Source organism: Lissotriton vulgaris, chromosome 5 (assembly GCF_964263255.1).
Source record: "Lissotriton vulgaris chromosome 5, aLisVul1.2, whole genome shotgun sequence".
Lineage (NCBI taxonomy): Eukaryota > Metazoa > Chordata > Amphibia > Caudata > Salamandridae > Lissotriton > Lissotriton vulgaris.
In genome coordinates, this window is record NC_141693.1 from 1,717,970,088 (window position 1) to 1,717,987,976 (window position 17,889).

The following is a 17,889-nucleotide window of genomic DNA, read 5'->3' on the forward strand; positions in this document are numbered from 1 at the left end:
CTCACGCCATCCGCAAACACCACCAGCTGATACCGCACCACCAAAAAATCATCTTTCAGAGAACGGCTGGACAACAACGACCACAACAGCAAGAAACTCTTCAGCATCGTTAAAGAGCTCTCCAACCCCAACGCCAGCAACGCCATCACAAGACATCTGCAACTCCCTCGCCACGTTCTTCCACCGCAAGATCACCGATATACACAACAGCTTTGGCGCTCAGTCCACAGACCCAACCACCGAACCAGCACTCCTGGTGGCCCCCAGCTCTGGACACCCTCCCCCCCCCCCCCCCCCCCCCCCCCCCACACCTGGGATTCATAGAGCAGGTTGTCCCAGAGGGCCTTAGGATGTTGGCTCTCATACTGTAATAAGGAGTTCCTTGCCATGGGCTTACGATAGAGCTCGCTCTGCAGGCCTTCGGGAGTAGCATAGATGGATAAATCAAGGAGCGATAACCTTTCTTTGTTGATCTCTACTGTGAAGTGTAACTATTGGTTCCTTGTATTGAACCATTGGTGGAACTCCAAGAAGGATTCATGGTTTCCCCTCCACACTACCAACACGTCATCTATGTAATGTTTCCACCATCGGATAGAAGTGTAAAAAGGATTGGTAGGTGTAAGCACATGTTGTTCGAATTATTGTACATACAGATTTGACAAGCTCGGCGCAAAAACGGGAAAGGACTACGGGAAAGATGGGCGAGTTGGGGGGGATTGTGGCTATCATTAAGAGCACCGATTTGTTAAAGTGACCTCTTAAGAGCTTCCCTTGGTGGAGAATTTGGTCATCCACTTGGAACCTTCGTCCTCGTCCCTTGCATGTGTTCTGCTATACAGACCTCCTGAATACATGTCCGGTTTCTCTCAGGCCATTGCATAATCTCTGGCGCCTCTAATCGTAGATCATACCAATTTTCTCATGATGGGAGATTTCAACTACTGGGTTAATGAGGAAGAAGGGGGGCAGCAAGCCGTTGATCTCACTGCTGTCCTGAGTGACCTGGAACAATTAGTAAACTGCCCAACGCATATCAAAAGGACACACGCTGGAACAGATCTGGACCACCAACTTCCCTGTGAGGAATTGGAGCATAGCCCATGCGGCTGGTCAGATCATCATTTGATGTCCTTGTCAGGGACCCTGTCTGATTGGAACAGTCCCACTATCGGTCCTACTATTCTAGATAAACTGGGCTCGGGTCAACCCTACAACTTTCTGTAAGGAACTGAAAAAAAAAGTCTCCACCTTTACCGAAAGAGGGCATAGAAGCTTTTGAGCATGATATTACGAGCTGGCTGAAGGTGGTCAGTAATGACCATGCTCCCCTCCATAGAACTAGAGCACCATAGGTGCCATAAGGCTAATAAATGGCTGTCCGACAACCTGAAATTAGCCAAACTAAATTTCCAGCAAGTAGAAAGGAAATGGCGTGCAGGTACGCACCAGACCTGAAAACAAGGTATATTCAACAACTTACAAACTACAAAACTCTTGAGGCAAAGGAAAGTGAGTTTTTTTTTTACAGGCAAAATCACGAATGCCTCAAATATAAAGAGAAATTTAAGATTGCATCCAACCTCTATAACCCAGATATAGTCACTCTCCCGGTCATACCTACCCAAGACCTGTGCGACTCAATGCTTTCTTTGTGAATAAGATTGAGGCTATCAAAAATAGTATTCCCCCCTGCCATTCACACAATAATCTATCATTAGGAGAGGGGAATAGTCAAATGATCATTTGCTTCCCTAATCTAGCGCAAGAGGATCTAGTCTACCTGTTGACAAATGTCAAGTCAGGTTCACCAAATGATATCTACCCCGAAGTTTCTATGAGCAGTATGTACTCTTTTCTGACCTTTTACTGTCATTTCTTAAGCAATCCATTAATTTTTGGGGTGGTCCCTAGGTATTTTAAAAAAGTGATTATTGTACCAAATCCTTAAGAAAGCTTGAGCAGATCCTACAGATATGAAACAATTACAGCCTCTCTCGCTCCTACCTTATTTGGCTAAATTACACTAGGCACATGTAGCCCGCCATCTAGGTTTATTTATTGAAGAGTCAGGCTTCCTTGACCTGGGTCAAGTGGGTTTTCGGCCGGTACACTCTACAGAAACTATGATCTGGTCTGTTGTTGATGACATGCGTAAGGAAGTAGCCAATGGCAATACTCATGTCTTGGTACTACTAGACTGGTCTGCTGCTTTTGACACTGTTGACCACATCATCTTAGCTGACCGGGTCAGGGCTGCAGGTTTCCGGGACTCCGCACTGAACTGACTTATTTCCTTTGAGAGATAGATCCCAATCAGTCAGGCTACCCCCTTTCTTTTCAACAGTTGTACAACTGCCTTGCGGGGAATCTCCAGGCTCCTTGCTGTCTCCCCACCTCTTAACTATATTCGCCCCTTGATTAATTCCCCAAAAATTTGAAAATCAACATATTTAACTATACAGACGACAAGCAACTGTAATTCACGAATAATAATAGCCCCACGTCTCAACAGCAATTTCAGGACATCCAATCCGGGACAGCAACCACCTGAAGTTGAACTCTGACAATAAATCACCACAAAAAGTACGAGGGATCATTGGATCCCCTCATTCTGGCCTAGCGAGATGGGTCCCCGCGCCCAAAAAGGCAGTAAAAAGCTTGGGTGTCATTATCGAGGAGGAGCTTTCCTTTAAGCAGCAAATAGGCGCAGTGACCTCAGTTAGCTTCTGCCAACTTAGACGCAAAAAAAAAATAAAAAAATTCTCACTAGGGAGGCTTTGACCCAAGTAATTACAGCTTCAGTCAAGTCTAGAATTGACAAACTAACTCCCTCTAGCTGGGTTTTCCCAAAGTTCTTTTGTGCAGACTAAACCAAAAATCAGGCCGCCCGGCTGATATAAAATCTGCCCAAACATGGCTACATTTCCCATGTGACTATGGACCTTCATTGGTTGCCAGTCGCACAGAGAACAATGCTTAAAGCATGTTGTATGGTCTTCAAGGTCCTCTAAGTGAATTGCTCAGCATTTGTGAAATCTCGCATCATAAAATATTGCCACACTAGAGCAGTGAGATCCAGCCACCTTCACTAGCTGGTGATCCCCTCATGTAAAAATCAAAGGACTGGAAGGCGTAGGTTCATCGCTTTCGCCCCTCAAGCATGGAATAGTCAGCCGCCTAAGGACCACTTCTTAACTTACTAGATTTAGAAAACGCCTGAAGACATGACTTTTCAGACCGACAAGTGGGGAGGAAGGCCGATCAGCTACTTAGCGCCAATAGGCCTCCTGGTGAGCATGGCTTTAGAAATGGACAGTAACATAACAACTAACTTCTTTCTACATGAACCTCTACCAGCCGTTTGAATGACATTTAGATTTTTAGGACTATTAAATAACCAAGATTTACATTAAGCACCAGGATTCAGAAAACAATACTTTCCTCCTTTTGAATAGAAATCAACCAGATCTTTTACAGATTACCTTTTATGAACTATTGTCCTAAGGATAAATATAAATCACAATGGTAAAACAAATCAAAGTGCTATTAGACCTATACTGGTCTCCCCGCCATCAACAAGTTGAAGGCTCAGATGTGTATAAAATGTAGAGCGAGTCAGTGAGGGCTAATAGGTATCAAAGTATTGCTAGTAGCTAAGATCTTACCTGGTTTATCCTCCCCCATTTCACCCTTCGATGAGGAATGCTTCCTAGCTGCAAATTTATCCAACATTGGCGTCTCACCATCAGGAGTCTTACACGTGCCATGTGCCACATCACAGGTGGCTGAGTGTGGGCAGCAGTGCACTTTATCCTCACAGCAGGTAGCCTAAGAAAAATACATTGTTAGAGACTTCAAGGTGGGTGGAGGGAAAGCAACAATGGATGATGTCTAATCAACTAAAACTAAATCCGGAAAAAACAGAACTCCTCCTGCCTTGTTCTAGCTCTGCCCACTGGGGACCCCAATTCTGGCCAGCTGAACTGGGCATCGCCCCTACTCCATCGAGTTCAGTAAAAAGTCTGAGTGTCACCATTGATAAAGATCTCTCCTTGAAAACTCATGTTGGAGCCATTATCTCTGCTAGTATGTTTTCGCAAAATCCGGAAAATTACTCATCTGCTCTCTCACGAGGCCTTGGTGCAAATTGTCATCTCCCTCGTTCTCTCCCGTCTCGACTTCTCCAACGCCCTTTACTGGGGCCTTTCCAGGTCCCTGCTCCACCGCCTCCAGATGGTGCAGAACCAGGCTGCAAGGCTCATATGTAAAGTCCCTAAATGGCAATCTGCTAGACCTCTCCTGGCCAAGCTGCACTGGCTTCCCATTGAGCAAAGGGCCGCCTTCAAAATCGGATGCATAACCTACAAAGCACAGCATACCAAATGCCCGACCTTCCTGAAATCCCTCATCAACCCCCATCGTCCGACCCGCAACCTCCGCTCTGCCCACCTTCATCTTCTCACCTCCCCAGTGTTCAAGCTAAAAAAATTGGGTGGCCGGAGATTCAGCTTCCTGGCACCCAAGCTGTGGAACTCCATCCCCCTACACATTAAAACCTCTGACACCTTGCTGAGCTTCAGAAAAGGCTTAAAGACCTGGCTCTTTTCAAACTCTCACTAGCCCTTTTCTCCTGCCCCATTTTCAATCTCAGCGCCAGGAAACCTCCGGTGTCAGTGCTCTTTATAAATGCAGCCTAACATTAACATTAACATTCTAACTGATCTAGTGTGGAGAAAGGGCAGCCAGAGCCCACCCCTCTCAAGCACATTACCTGTGGCATAGGGCAGCATCCCCAGGAGTGGTCAGGCATCTCACAACATGTAGATTCATTTGGGCACTCTGACTCGCCATCAGGGCAGACTACTGCATTCACCAAACCAAAAACTGTAAAAGAAAAAAAAAACATGGACATGAACACAGAAAATAAATACGTTTTTCCCAAACCTCCGGTCGTACCTCACCACCAGGTTGGCATCCTTAAAATGTTCTCATTGGTGGACGATTGGCAGAGGTTGCATATAACATAACAGATTATTATGGAGTACTGTGGAACTCATTCAGTTGCAATCTGAAATAGGATTTAGCAATGCCAAATAAAAGAAGAAAATCTCAATGTTAACTTGTTTTGCGTTTGGTATATGATCAGCAAGGAGCTAGGTCTAACTGGAGTGTTTGACAATGTAACAATGTTTCTACTGTTGCGAGTCTAGTTTGAATAGATCCAAGAAAGGTCATTTCGGTCAACTTTGCAAACTGGAAGTTATCATGGCAGATTAAAAAAAATGCAAAAATTCAGACCTAAATTAGAGTACTTTGAAGGAATTTGATTAGAACATAAATTGAGAAATTAAGAATTACTATGTCCGTTTAATGTGTAACATTTACAATACACTACGCGTTAGACGGCTAGAAATAGATCGGCTACTGTCAATTGTCCTTAAACAATAAAAATCATAAGAAATTATTTGCATTTAATCATAGTTCCAACACCAGGGGTATTCGCTCTGAACTCAAAAAGTAGATTCTCACATAAGTGATCTCGAAAAACATTTTTGAAAAGCAGCATGTTTTGAAATGTAAAACAATGTACAATTCAAACGAGAAAACGTGTATAAAAACAGTTTCTGCAGTGGTTACATAAATTATTGCAGCCAAATTCAGCAACCATTCTTACATTTGAACAAGTCATTGTAGCATGATGGTTTAAAAAAAAAAACTGGAAAATGGTGCTCCTATAGCTTAACTGGAAAACAGTGTTAAAGTATCAAAGACCCTTTAAAATCCTGCAGCCTGCCTTGTCCCCATTATACCCAGCATGGAGCCAGTCACTTATTTTTGAAGTACTTCATACTAGATTTCAGACTATTCTCTAGGATCCCAGGGATACATTTGGGATTTTTATGAACTCAGAAAAATGCTCATTCATAAAGGGGAACCAGCACTACAAGCAAGGTACTTAACCATAACATTTTATATGCATAAACTCTAAAATAGAAGAGCGCTTCACCAAAACCCCTAAACACATACCCAAAGACAATAAAATTACACTGATGTACGTAAATTACGCAGAGAAGCATAAACATCTAGGTTCTCTGGCCTCAAGACCAAAGCCACACAAGAATGCTTAGCAAAAGCATGGACACAGCTCTATGTACAGGTTCTACAAACACCCGGAACATCAAGTTTTCATAATTAACATTTATTGTATGATGAATGAAAATCTTTGCAATGCCGTAATGTTGCAGGCAGAAAGCAAACCATGAAAAATCAGGTCACCAATCACCTGCCCTGACCTTGAATTTTCAGTCACTTCTGTTTCTGTAACCATAGCATAGGAGCCTAGCTAATAAAGAACCTTTTGGGATTCCTATAGTTATTTTTATTTTGCACATATTTTTTTCCACTTCTACTCCTACTTCTTTCAACCACACACCCCATCACCTGATCCATCTCACATCGGCAAAAGCAAAAGATCTCCAGCAAAGAGCCCCACTGCCAGGCACGTTGGGCATTGCAGCCCCAGCCCAACGAGGAGCTGCCCGATGATGAAGCGTGACACCCCTTGGGGGGTGTGAGGGCCATTGCTCCTAAAGGTACAATACCCCCTTGTCTCTTCTATTCTGAACACCTGGACAGACCCTTCTTCCTCCCATTAGGAACTACATACCCTTGTTTTTTCAGTTTTAGCAATTACAACACTACAAGGACCGTGATGTAATATTGAGAGGCTTGCAAAGTGATCAATCAGGCAGTGGATAATGCACGTCTGATGATATTTTCTGACTATACGCTGACAGTACAACTTCGGCAGAGCTCATTCCCTGTCAAACGCAGACTTTAAGAATTAAACTTTAAATATCCACTTCCATTCCCAGCATGGCTCAGGTTCATGACAGCACATCCCTTTTTTTCATGGATTCGAAGGTGGCCTGAGACTGGCCAGAGCAGAGCAGCATCTTGCTGCCAAGTCCATCTCATCGCAGCCACAGGCTACTTGGTCAGAGGCCTCTGGCAGGCAGTAACGATTTTGTTGGAACCGCAAGCCACAGAAACTGTTGCAGTCATCGCATTCGTCCAACCTTGAGCAGGTTATACAGGAAAGTCATGTGCTGCTCCGTCCTCGGACCGAGACTGAAATGGCTCCAAAACATTCAGCGACGCAGAATCCTCAACTTAATGCTTTCCTCCGCCAGACTCCTCCATACCGCCTACCGTGACTCCACAAACAGCAGACCATATTCTCTGAACTTTGTCCGGGGATGAAACATCTCCAAGATTATCTCTTTTTTAGTATGCCCTCACTGTGATGTACATTATCATTTTTCTTTCTTTTTAACAGGTCTTGCTCTTCTTCGTAAGGGGTGGACCACTACATACAAGTCTATCCAATTTGGTAAATGTGCTGAAATTGTTCTTTACTGTGTTTGCAGTCATGCCCACTAGATGTTCCGTTATGTTGTGAAATCGTGGTCACACAACTACTTCCCTGGCTATTGGCGAGCCTTTCTTGCTCCTTGCGTTCTAGTGCTACATTTGATCTGTCACCATTGTACTGATTGCACTAAATTGGGAATGACATGTGGACCACCCTGGCTGGTGGATCTGCTTCTGCATGCTTGTTGCAGGCCATCTATCCACTGGCTTCCTGGACCTACATAATGCTTTTGGGTGAGACATCTACCTAGAGTCTCTCTCCTCTTGGACCAAGTCTCCCAAGCTCAAGATCCGCAGAGGGGTGCCCAAGTTATCAACACCTTGCTCAGCTGGTCATTCAGCTGGGTGCGGTTAACACCGACATGACTGTAACTCGACAATAAGTCTAACACTCCAACAACCCTAGTGCTGCCCCCCACGCACAGCTTCTTGTTGGCTGCCGCTGCTCAAACAGTTGTGCCAGGTGCCTTAGTGGCCCACACAGAGTGCTGGGCGCTTTTCACCCACATGGCATTGGGGCTTTTGGTCACCCGATATGCTGCCACCTACCCCTTCACTAGTTTCCCTTCCCAGGTGCCGCCTGTTAACCAGTTTAGCTGAAACCAGTTGTTCCTCCGCTCTCTATGGTATGATAAATCTTACTATGTTCACTCTTACTTGTTCCTTGTAGCTACCCGCGCCTACCTTGAGTATTGGCTCCTAGGCGAGCTTTACACTGCCTCTGCACAGAGCTGGATTCTACTCTTTAGATAGTGGTCACAAAGGTCAATAATAACGTTCACTTGGAACATTCAGGGCATGCACACTCCTTCCCGTAGGCATGCAGTATACTCCTACCTCCGCTGCATGGGGACATATTGCATTCCTACAAGAATCTCATCTAAGGCAGATGCTGCACACTTCGAGAAATGCAGGAAAGGTCAGGTGTTCTCAACTAACAATTCCACGTTTGCTTATGGTGGGATGTCAGTCTGGATAAAAACTGGGGTTTACTTTGTTGCCGCAACCATAATTAGGCACCCAGAGGGGGCAATACATTTTTATGCAGTGTAGATTGGAGGGCCATCATCTGCTGCATGGACAAATGTATTATTCCCAACTCTGAGCAGGCACCCTTCCTAGATGCCTTATCTTAGATTCCGTCACACTGGAGGGGACTCACCAGATTGAGTGGTGGAGACTTCACTAGTGTCCTGAATGTTGACCTGAATCGCTCATTTCCCCCACTAACACCTTGGGTGCTCTTGACGAATTCAGCTCGCCATGAGGCACAGTGGCGCTGTGCTCATGACTAGGGTTGAGACATCTAGCGATCGAGTAATGCATCCACACAAATGTACCTGTTCTATTCACATCCTCATGACCGGTGTCCATATTTTATTTATTTAAAACATTTATATAGCGCGGCTATCACCTTACAGGTATCCTGGCGCTGAGATAACTCCTAAGATGGATGCACTGGGAGACATCAATAGAATAGCCAGAATTAACATTTAGGAAACAGCCAAGTTTTGACCCGCTTCCTGAAAGGGAGAAGTTCCTTTGTTTGGCGGATGTCCAGAGGCAAGCTATTCCAAAGTTTTGCGGCTGCAACTTTGAAAGATCTCCCTCCGGTCCTGACCTTTTTGAATCTCGGTACTTTGACAAGACAGGCCGTTGTAGATCAGAGGGCTCTGGCTGGAATGTACCAGGCAAACAGATTGCAGGGAGCCGGGCCAGACTCCATGCAGGGCTTTAAAAACAAGACAGAGATGTAAAGGCCACTCGCTGTTTCATAGGGAGCCAGTGAAGCTCGGCCATTGCCGCAGTGGCCGAAGATCTCCTAGGCCAGCCAAGGGCCAGTTTGGCAGCGGCAGTTTGAACTCTTTGGAGTCTGTCTAACAACACGGACGGGACCTCTAGCAGCAGCGCATTACAATAGTCAAGGCGACTAAGAATGGTACACCTGACTATTAAAGCCCGGGCCTGTGATGGGAGAAGTGGCAAGATCTTACGAAGAGAGCGAATGAGGGCTGAGCAGGTGGACACTGTTTTCGCGGCCTGGGCTTCCATACTGAGTTTGTTATCCATCATAACACCCAGATTGCGAAAAGTGGTAACCGGCTGTGGGTTTTCTGGGGCTTCAGGGGGCCAAAACTCTGCCGGGAACGGGCGGGGGATCCGACTTCCGGCACAGAACAGAACCTCAGTTTTGGAGGTGTTGAACTGTAGGGAATTATTGTGTAGCCAACCAGCCGTGTCTCGCAGACAGTCATGAAAAGATTCCAGAGGGATCGATTCCTCACCCTCCCACGAGAGGATGAGCTGAGTGTCGTCAGCGTAGTTGATTGCCATTAGCCTATGGGATTTTATTAACTTAATCAGTGGTTTAAGGTAAACATTAAATAAAATCGGGCTGATGGACGAGCCTTGAGGCACCCCATGGAGCACCGGGGAGAAGGCCGATTGAAACGGGGGAATGGACATAGCCTGCTTCCTATCCACCAGGAAGGAATGAAACCAGAGCAGGGCAGTGCCGTCCACCCCGGCCTCCCTTAGTCTCTTTAATAGAATCACGTGATTAACTGTATCGAATGCGGCAGACAGGTCCAGCAGGATCAGGGCTGCTGCCTGGCCCCTGTCTGCACGCATACGGAGGTCCTCCATGGCAGTGAGTAGAGCTGTTTCGGTGCCATGGGCTGGACGAAAGCCAAATTGTATTTCGTCCAGGAAGTGATTCTGCTGCAGATGTTCGGAGAGACAAGAGCTCACCCAGCGCTCGGCAATTTTTGCCAGGAATGGTAGCAGGGAGATAGGCCGATATTTCTGTAGACACTCAGGATTCAAGGAGGGTTTCTTCAGCAGTGGCGTAATAAGAGCCTGCTTCCAGGGAGCAGGAACAAAGCCACTGCGCAGGGATTGATTGCAGATCCTGCAGAGAGTGGAGAAGAGTTCCTCTCCGGAGGCCTTCCAGATTTTAGGGGGAATGGGATCGAGAGGAGAACCCGAGGAAATCCCGCGAGCCAGTCTGTCGAAGTTCGCCTCAATAATAGGGGGGAACTCCCACAAGAAGTCCATAGGCTGGCAACCCTGGGCTCACCATTTCATAATCAGTAGTGTCGACCCCAGGGCCGGTGGGGCAGACCAGTGAAGGGGAGATGTACTAAACATCTGATTAGTACACCAGATATAGCTCTCCCCTTCCCCCATGTCATATACATTGACTAAAACTTACTTTGATCATAAACCTCAACACCTATGCATATGCTGGGACTGCAGCCCTCCACTATCCTAATGTGGCGGTTACAACTGACTGCACTAGAGGATCCCCACTTCCCCCTTCCCTGCCTCCCTCAGCAATAGCATAGCCACTGCTTCCTCCCGTTCGGCTGAGTGGGACGCCTTCAAAATAGTGCCCAGTGGGCACTGCTTGGGCACTGCTTTGAACATGCACCTACAGCTAGATATCAAAATCTACCAGGTGGAGAGCACGCCGCCATGGTACGATACACAGTCGCAATCTTCTGAAGATGGCAGGGAGCACCTAGATTAAATGCTTTGTGAACATGCTGCGTTACTAGAGAGACTTTGCTGCCTCTGTAATGCAGCTCATTCTGCAAAGACCACTCTGAAGTGGACAAATCAGGAGCACTACTTGCCTGGCTTGTCAAATAAGATCACCCACAAAGTCCCATACTCGCAGTAGGAGCAGTCTGTGGCTCTCATACATGTGAAGAGGGGTGTACATGCTGCCTTCTTGAGGCACTATACTTCCCTAATCATGTACGCATCTCCTGCATCAGAGGCGGAAGTTGGGTCCTTTTAGCTAATGTGTCACCCTTAGTGCACTAGACCAGAGGGAATACTTAATAGCGAGGTCTCACTTTTTAAAAATCAAAGTAGTCATACACACACTTGCGTCTGGCAAAACTCTGGGCCGTGACAGGCTACTGCCTGAGTTTATAAAACGTATGATTCTCTTCTAGACCCCGTTTGAAGTCACTCCACAATTTGGCTCGGACAGCTGCTAGTCTTCCACACTCTCTTTGCGAACAGGTGTTCTGTTCATTCAGAAAGTGAATGAGCAATAAGGACGCCTTTAATTCTTGTTTTTGTCTCGACACATTTGCAGTCTGTTCAAGGACAAAGGTAAAATATCAGTTTGTCTTTTATCTAATTGTTGCTCATCTATTCCAGGAAAATGATTTTCACTTTTCTTTTTTTTTTTTCAAAAGAATTATCGGACAATTGTGAATCAAAAAGGCTGTAAAATGTTCGTTTTTTTCCTAACATTTAAACAACTTGGAAATAAAAAGTACAATTATTTCAGAATATATCAGGAATGAAAACAAGTTACCTGTAACTGTAGTTCTCCAATATTGGAAGCTTCCATAGATTCACATACCTGAATCATTTCCCCGTCGAGACGGGAGTCTCCGGTATATAAAAAGCAATGCTTAGCAGTATAGCTAACTGAAAAAAGGTCTAGGCCCACTTTCCTTTTGTAACCCATAACCTTTGTTATGTAAAAAAAGGACCAAACTTTTCCCTTAGCCAATCAAAGCTCCTCACCCTCTAGAACCCTCCTGAGAGAACCTTTTGCCCCTCAGATTTTCAGGCACTTGTGCTATAACACTCTTTGTGCCTAATCCGAGGCGAGCCTTCTCAGGGGAGGAGGGTGGGCGTATGTGAATCTATGAAAGCTTCCAATACTGGAGAACTACAGTTACAGGTAAGTAACTTGTTTTCTTACACCAGTATTGGAGCTTTCATAGATTCACATATCTGAATCAGAATAGCGAGCAGTAAATCATAGCACATATTGTTTTGTCACCTACTTCTCCTAAACAGGTAACATGTCATTTTCTCGTAGCAATAGCTGTATAAAAAATGTTCGTAGACCAATTGCTCATAAATTTTATATCAAACAGTGTACAATAATAAAATGTGCTTATCTTACCAACCAAGGAAGGAGGGATGACAAAGAAGGCTCACCGTTATTGGAAAAGGTTCCTCAGTACAGCTTGTCCCACTGCTACATCGCTTCTGGCGTGGGCATCCAGGCAGTAATATCTGGTAAAGTTATGAGTACTCCTCCAGGTAGCCGCTCTGCAGATGTCCTGAATAGAGACGCCTGAAAACAGCAGTAGAGGTTGATACCGCTCGTGTTGAATGTGCACCAACACGTGCAGTCAATGGCTTTCCCGCCGCTTGATGACAGAATTGAATGACGTTTGGGATCCATCGTGCAATTCCCAGTTTTGACAACGGGAATCCTTTCCTGGGGGCACTAAAAGCCACAAACAATTGTGTTGATTTTCTGAAAGTTCTTGCTCTTTGTAAATAAAGTTTCAGACAACGCTTAACATCCAGAGTGTGGAGAGTACTCTCTGCCGCTGTAGATGGTTGAGGAAAGAATCTTTTAAGGATCAATGCTCATTCAAGTGGAAATCCGTTGGCACCTTTGGAATAAATCTCGGATTTGTTCTGAGCACCAACCTGTCCTCTCTGAATTGTAGAAAAGGTTCTTGCGTTGTAAGTGCCTGTATTTCTCCCACTCTCCTGGCTGATGTCAGAGCTATTAATAGAGCCACCTTCCAGGATAGGAATTTTAGATCAGTTTTATGAATTGGTTCGAATTGTGGTTTCATCAATTGTTATAAAACAATATTCAGTTGCCATAGAGGAGGTGGAGGTCTGACAGGTGGGTAGACTCTAAACAACCCCTTCATGAACTGCTTTACAATCCTCTCCGACCACAGAGATGGACCCGTTGAACATCTCTTGTATCTAGAGATCGCCGCCAAATGCACTTTAATAGAGGCATGTGCCAATCCAGACTTTGCCAGCCTTAGTAAATATTAGATGATTTGATGTGCCTCTGCTTACAGAGGATGTAAGTCGTCTTGACACCACAAGCAGTATCTCTTCCACTTCATCCTATAAGTTGTATTAGTGCTTTCAGCCCTCGCCTTTGCCAGGGTCTCTCTACATTGTGTCGGAATGTTTAATCGATGAAATGCTCTGTACTCTGGAGCCAGGCTGCTAATTGCAGTGATGTCGGGTCTGGATGCCGCACTTGTCCCCGAGCCATAGTCAATAGTTCTGGTATTGGCTGTAGACGTATTGGCTCTGTTTCCTATAAAAAGAGCAGTTCCGTGAACCAGTGCTGCCTGGGCCACCAAGGGGCTATTAGTATAATCCTGCACGGTTCCTTCATCTTCGTGAGTACTCGCAGCAGGAGGGGAATCGGCGGAAAGGCGTAGGCAAAGACGCCTGCCCATGCCATCGAAAATGCATTCCCCCACGGCCGACTTTCCACTGTTGGTACTCCCCATTTGGCAAAGATTGTCATTAGTGTTTTCTGATCGAGTTCCCACTTGTGGCAGGTCGTCTTTTGCCTGCTGAGAGTGTCCGCTGTTGTGTTCTGATCTCCTGGAAGATGTACAGCCTTCAGAGTTACCTTGTGATTTATAGCCCATTTTCCATATTTTTTGAGCTTCCCTTGACAGAGAGAGAGAGAGAGAGAGATCTTGTGTTTGTTTATATAGTGCATTGCGGTTTTATTGTCCTTCCGCAATAGCACCGATTTTCCTTCCACTCTTGGCAGGAAGGCAAACAATGCCAATCCTATTGTACTTAACTCCAACAGGTTTATGTGAAGGTGTTGTTCCTTTTGTTTCCATCAGCTGCTGACTTGGAACTCTTGGAGGACTGCTCCCCACCCTTCGAGAGAAGCATCTGTGGTAACCACTAGTGGAGCTGGTTCGGTCAGGAAGGAAAGACCCACCGAGATATTGCTTTTGTGAGTCCACCACGCAATTGCTTGCAACATTGGTTGCGTGACTTTGACCTTGTCCTCGAAGGATCCCTTTGCTTGGCACCACTGTAGATCTAGTGCCTCTTGTAATGGACGCATTCTCAAATCAACACAGGGGAATGAGTGGTATGCATGAAGACATCGCCCCCAGAAGTGATTTGTATTTTTGGACTGAAAGACACTTTCTTCCCCTGAACTCTCTGGCCAGAGAGACGAGCCCCAATTGTCTTTCTATGGATGGGAATGCCTTGTTTTGAGACGTATCTAGGATTGCACCCAGAAACGTGATCCTTCTGGATGGTTGAAGAGATGATTTTTCTACATTTAAAGTCAGACCCAGATTTGTAAACAAGTCCATGCAAGCCACAGTTGAGGCTTGAGCCTCCTTTGGCAATGGTGCCTTTATTAACCAGTAGTCTAAGTATGGGAATATTGGTGTTTTTGTCTTCGGAGATACGCTGCCACCGGTGCCAGGCATTTCGTAAAAATTATCGGGGCACATTGGAGGCCGAATGGCAGTACTTTGAACTCGTAATGTTTTTTGTCCACTGTAAATCGATGGCATTTTCTGTGGGAAGGATGGATTGGGATATGGAAGTATGCATCCTGTAAGTCTAGGGAGGTCATCTGATTTCCTAGATTTAAGAGTAGAGGAATGTCTTGGAGGGTCACCATCCTGAATGACTGTTTCTTGAGATAGGCCTTTAGAGACCGTAGGTCCAGGATCGGACGCCACTTGAGAGCATCCTTTTGGATCAAGAAGAAACAGGAATTAAATCCTTTCCCTCTTTGGGAGTTAGTTACCAGTTCTATTGCTCCCTTTTGGAGCATTGCCCGAATCTCCCGACGCATTGGAGGTAGGTGTTTGACTTCTTGATATGTAGGTGGCGTGAGAGGAGGAAAGTGTAGAAATTCTAAACTATGTCCAAATTTTACTATGTGGAGGACCCATTTGTACGATGTTATTCTCTGCCACGGACGTAAGTCATGAGTTACTCTTCCACCCAGGGGAACATCTGACAGGGTAGGAGGATAAAAATCCAGAGTTTGAAGGCTGTCATTGTCTTTTGTTGTTGTCTTTACCTGGACGACCTCATCGTCCTCTGGGAGCGAACTTAGAGTAGTTTCCAGACTGCCTCTGGCCGTATTGCTGCCGGTAGTGCTGTGATGAGGAAGAATAGGAGGTGTATCTTCCTTGTTGGTATCCACCTCTATAAGATGGTTGTCCTCTTCCACAGGCACCTCGATAGGGCACCTTCCGATACTGCAACGTACCCAAGGCCTTCGCTGTGTCCTTTTTTAGATTTTGCAGGGTCTCATCTATCAGACGTCCAAATAAATCCTCCCCATCAAACGGTGAACCCAGAATCTTATTTTGGACCTCCAGTCTAAGGGCAGTGGCGCTCGATGACTTCAGCTGAAGTCCTTTCTCCTTCCTGCAGAATCTTCTTCGCCTCCTGTTTACGGTCTTCCGGAAGGAGGTCAACATATGGTGCTATATCGCACCACATCTGCCTGTCATATCTGCCCAGGATGGCCGGGGCATTAGCTGCTCGGACTAGGAGAGCTGACATTGAGGAGAATCTTTTACCTACGTTGTCCAAACGCCGTCCCTCCCTGTCCGGAGGTGCAGAAATAGGTGCCGACTGGTTTTGATTTTTGTTGCGCTGCCTGCGAAATGATAGAGTCCGGTTTTGGATGGCCCAGCACACACACTGGAGCGTTCGAAAGCGCCTTATACTTCTTGTCCAACCTATTGAGCACAGGTGTAACCGTCGCTTGGGTTGTCATCACTTGTAAACCTTCCTTCCATATATGGTAGATGATTGGTATGGATCTGACAGATTTTTGATAGGCGCTTTAAAGTCATAAAGAAAACATTCTGCCTGAGTCGTCTTCATAGGCAGCTGAAATCTTTCTGCAGCCCTTTCCATCTAGTTGTGGAATCCACCAATATCCACTGGTGGAGAATCCGCCGGTCCTTGAGTAGGTGATGGTGGAGATGGGATTAGATAGTTATCCCATTCTTTGTGGGGTTCCGTTAGCTCTCCCTCCTCATGGTCCTCGTCATCCGTGGTATCGGATCCTGGTGTTGTTGGACCTGAGGTGTCTGTGGAGTAGTGTCTAGTAGTGATTCCTTGCTGGGGACTAGAGTAGCCAGAATAGAACTGAGACGTGAAAGAGGAACTTCCTGAGGGACTCCTGAAGGAGAAAACCTCTTCTTATAATCCTGCAACATGAACTGCAAGTCCATCATTGAGGAGGGCACAGCGACCATCTCCTCCTGAGGTCCTTGCTGGTAACGATGCTGTGAGAGGCTGTGGTATTCTTCATAACCCTCTTCATCATCATCCTCACGACATTTTACATGGAGTTGCGATGGGCTACTGGCGTGCCCGAAGGGTCAGTCATCCTCCTCGTCAACCGACTCTTCCTCCTCCTCCAAAAGGTGCGATGGAACCAGTGGAGTTATCTTACTCTGGGAAGTCACAGCTGGTGTGATCTTTTTCTGTTTTTCTGGAGTCTCTCATCGAAGAGATCGCCGTCGACGGTGTTGTCGACACTGCACTGGAACCATTCCTCGGCGACAACACAGTAATCGTCGTCGACGACCACCGTAGTCGTCGACACTGCCCTGGAACCATTCCTCGACGACGATACAGTAATAATCGAAGATCCAGTCGTCAACATGGTCTTCATCATCACTGTCGGCGTCGATGTTAACGGCGTCTATGTGACCGGCGTCGACACTTTCACAATTAAAGGTAGCTTCTGTACCTCTGTGGTCATCGCTGTAGACGATGACTTCGTTGACTATGTCGATTTTTTGCTTTTCTCCTCAGGAATACTAGAGGATGGCTTCTTGAAGGACTCTTGAACCAAAGGTGGGGTTTGAAGGCTCAGAAGAGGCTCTTTTGGATACTTTCTCCTTAGAAGTGTGTCTTTTGTTCTACTTTTCTCTTGGTTGAGGAGATTTGGAAGGACTATGCCCTGAAGACCCTTGAGTGGTCTTTTTTAGGGCCTTCTCAGGACGTTCCCCTGAGGAATGAGCCTGAGGAGATCTCGTTCTTTTTTTAGATCTCCTCGACAAAGAGGAGGATTCTTGGTCGCTATCACTAGAAACCACCTCCTTTCTGGCCTTGATCTTCTGAAGCCAAATTAAAAAGCGTTCCTCACGATCTCCAAGGGTCTTGCCAGAGAAGGTGCGACATACCTTGCAATCCTTTGCTTGGTGGTCCGAATAAAGACAATAAATGCAGTCTCCACGTGGGTCATCAGTGTAGAGCCTCTTTTTAGAGCAGATGGCACAGGCCCTAAAAAGACCCTTTTTCTCTTTTCCAGACATTCTAGAGGATGTAGATGAGAAAAAGGTCACAAGATTCTCAAATCCACAAGAAAATAGAATGAAACAAGCTTCTACAAAGTTGGAAATCCAGAATTTGAGCAGAGCTCAAAGGAGACTCCCTAGCACAACGTGCCGGTACAAAAACTGCGGGGCAAAAGGTTCTCTCAGGAGGGTTCTAGAGGGTGAGGAGCTCTGATTGGCTAACGGAAAAGTTTGGTCCTTTTTTACATAATAAAGGTTATGGGTTACAAAAGGAAAATGGGCCTAGACCTTTTTTCAGTTAGCTATACTGCTAAGCATTGCCTTT

The 17,889-nt window shown here is 45.8% G+C and overlaps 1 protein-coding gene across 11 annotated transcripts in view; it reads right to left on the reverse strand.

Annotated features, from left to right (window-relative positions):
- Positions 1–17,889, reverse strand: part of GRN (granulin precursor) — a 1,328,618-nt gene that overhangs the window by 853,151 nt on the left and 457,578 nt on the right. For all 11 annotated transcript variants that reach the window (XM_086923912.1, XM_086923907.1, XM_086923905.1 and 8 more), the window contains 2 exons: positions 4,775–4,887; positions 3,669–3,831 (listed from right to left, as the gene is read on the reverse strand). In XM_086923912.1, coding sequence (XP_086780038.1) covers positions 3,669–3,831; positions 4,775–4,887 — 276 coding nt within the window. The remainder of the gene's footprint in view (positions 1–3,668; positions 3,832–4,774; positions 4,888–17,889) is intronic.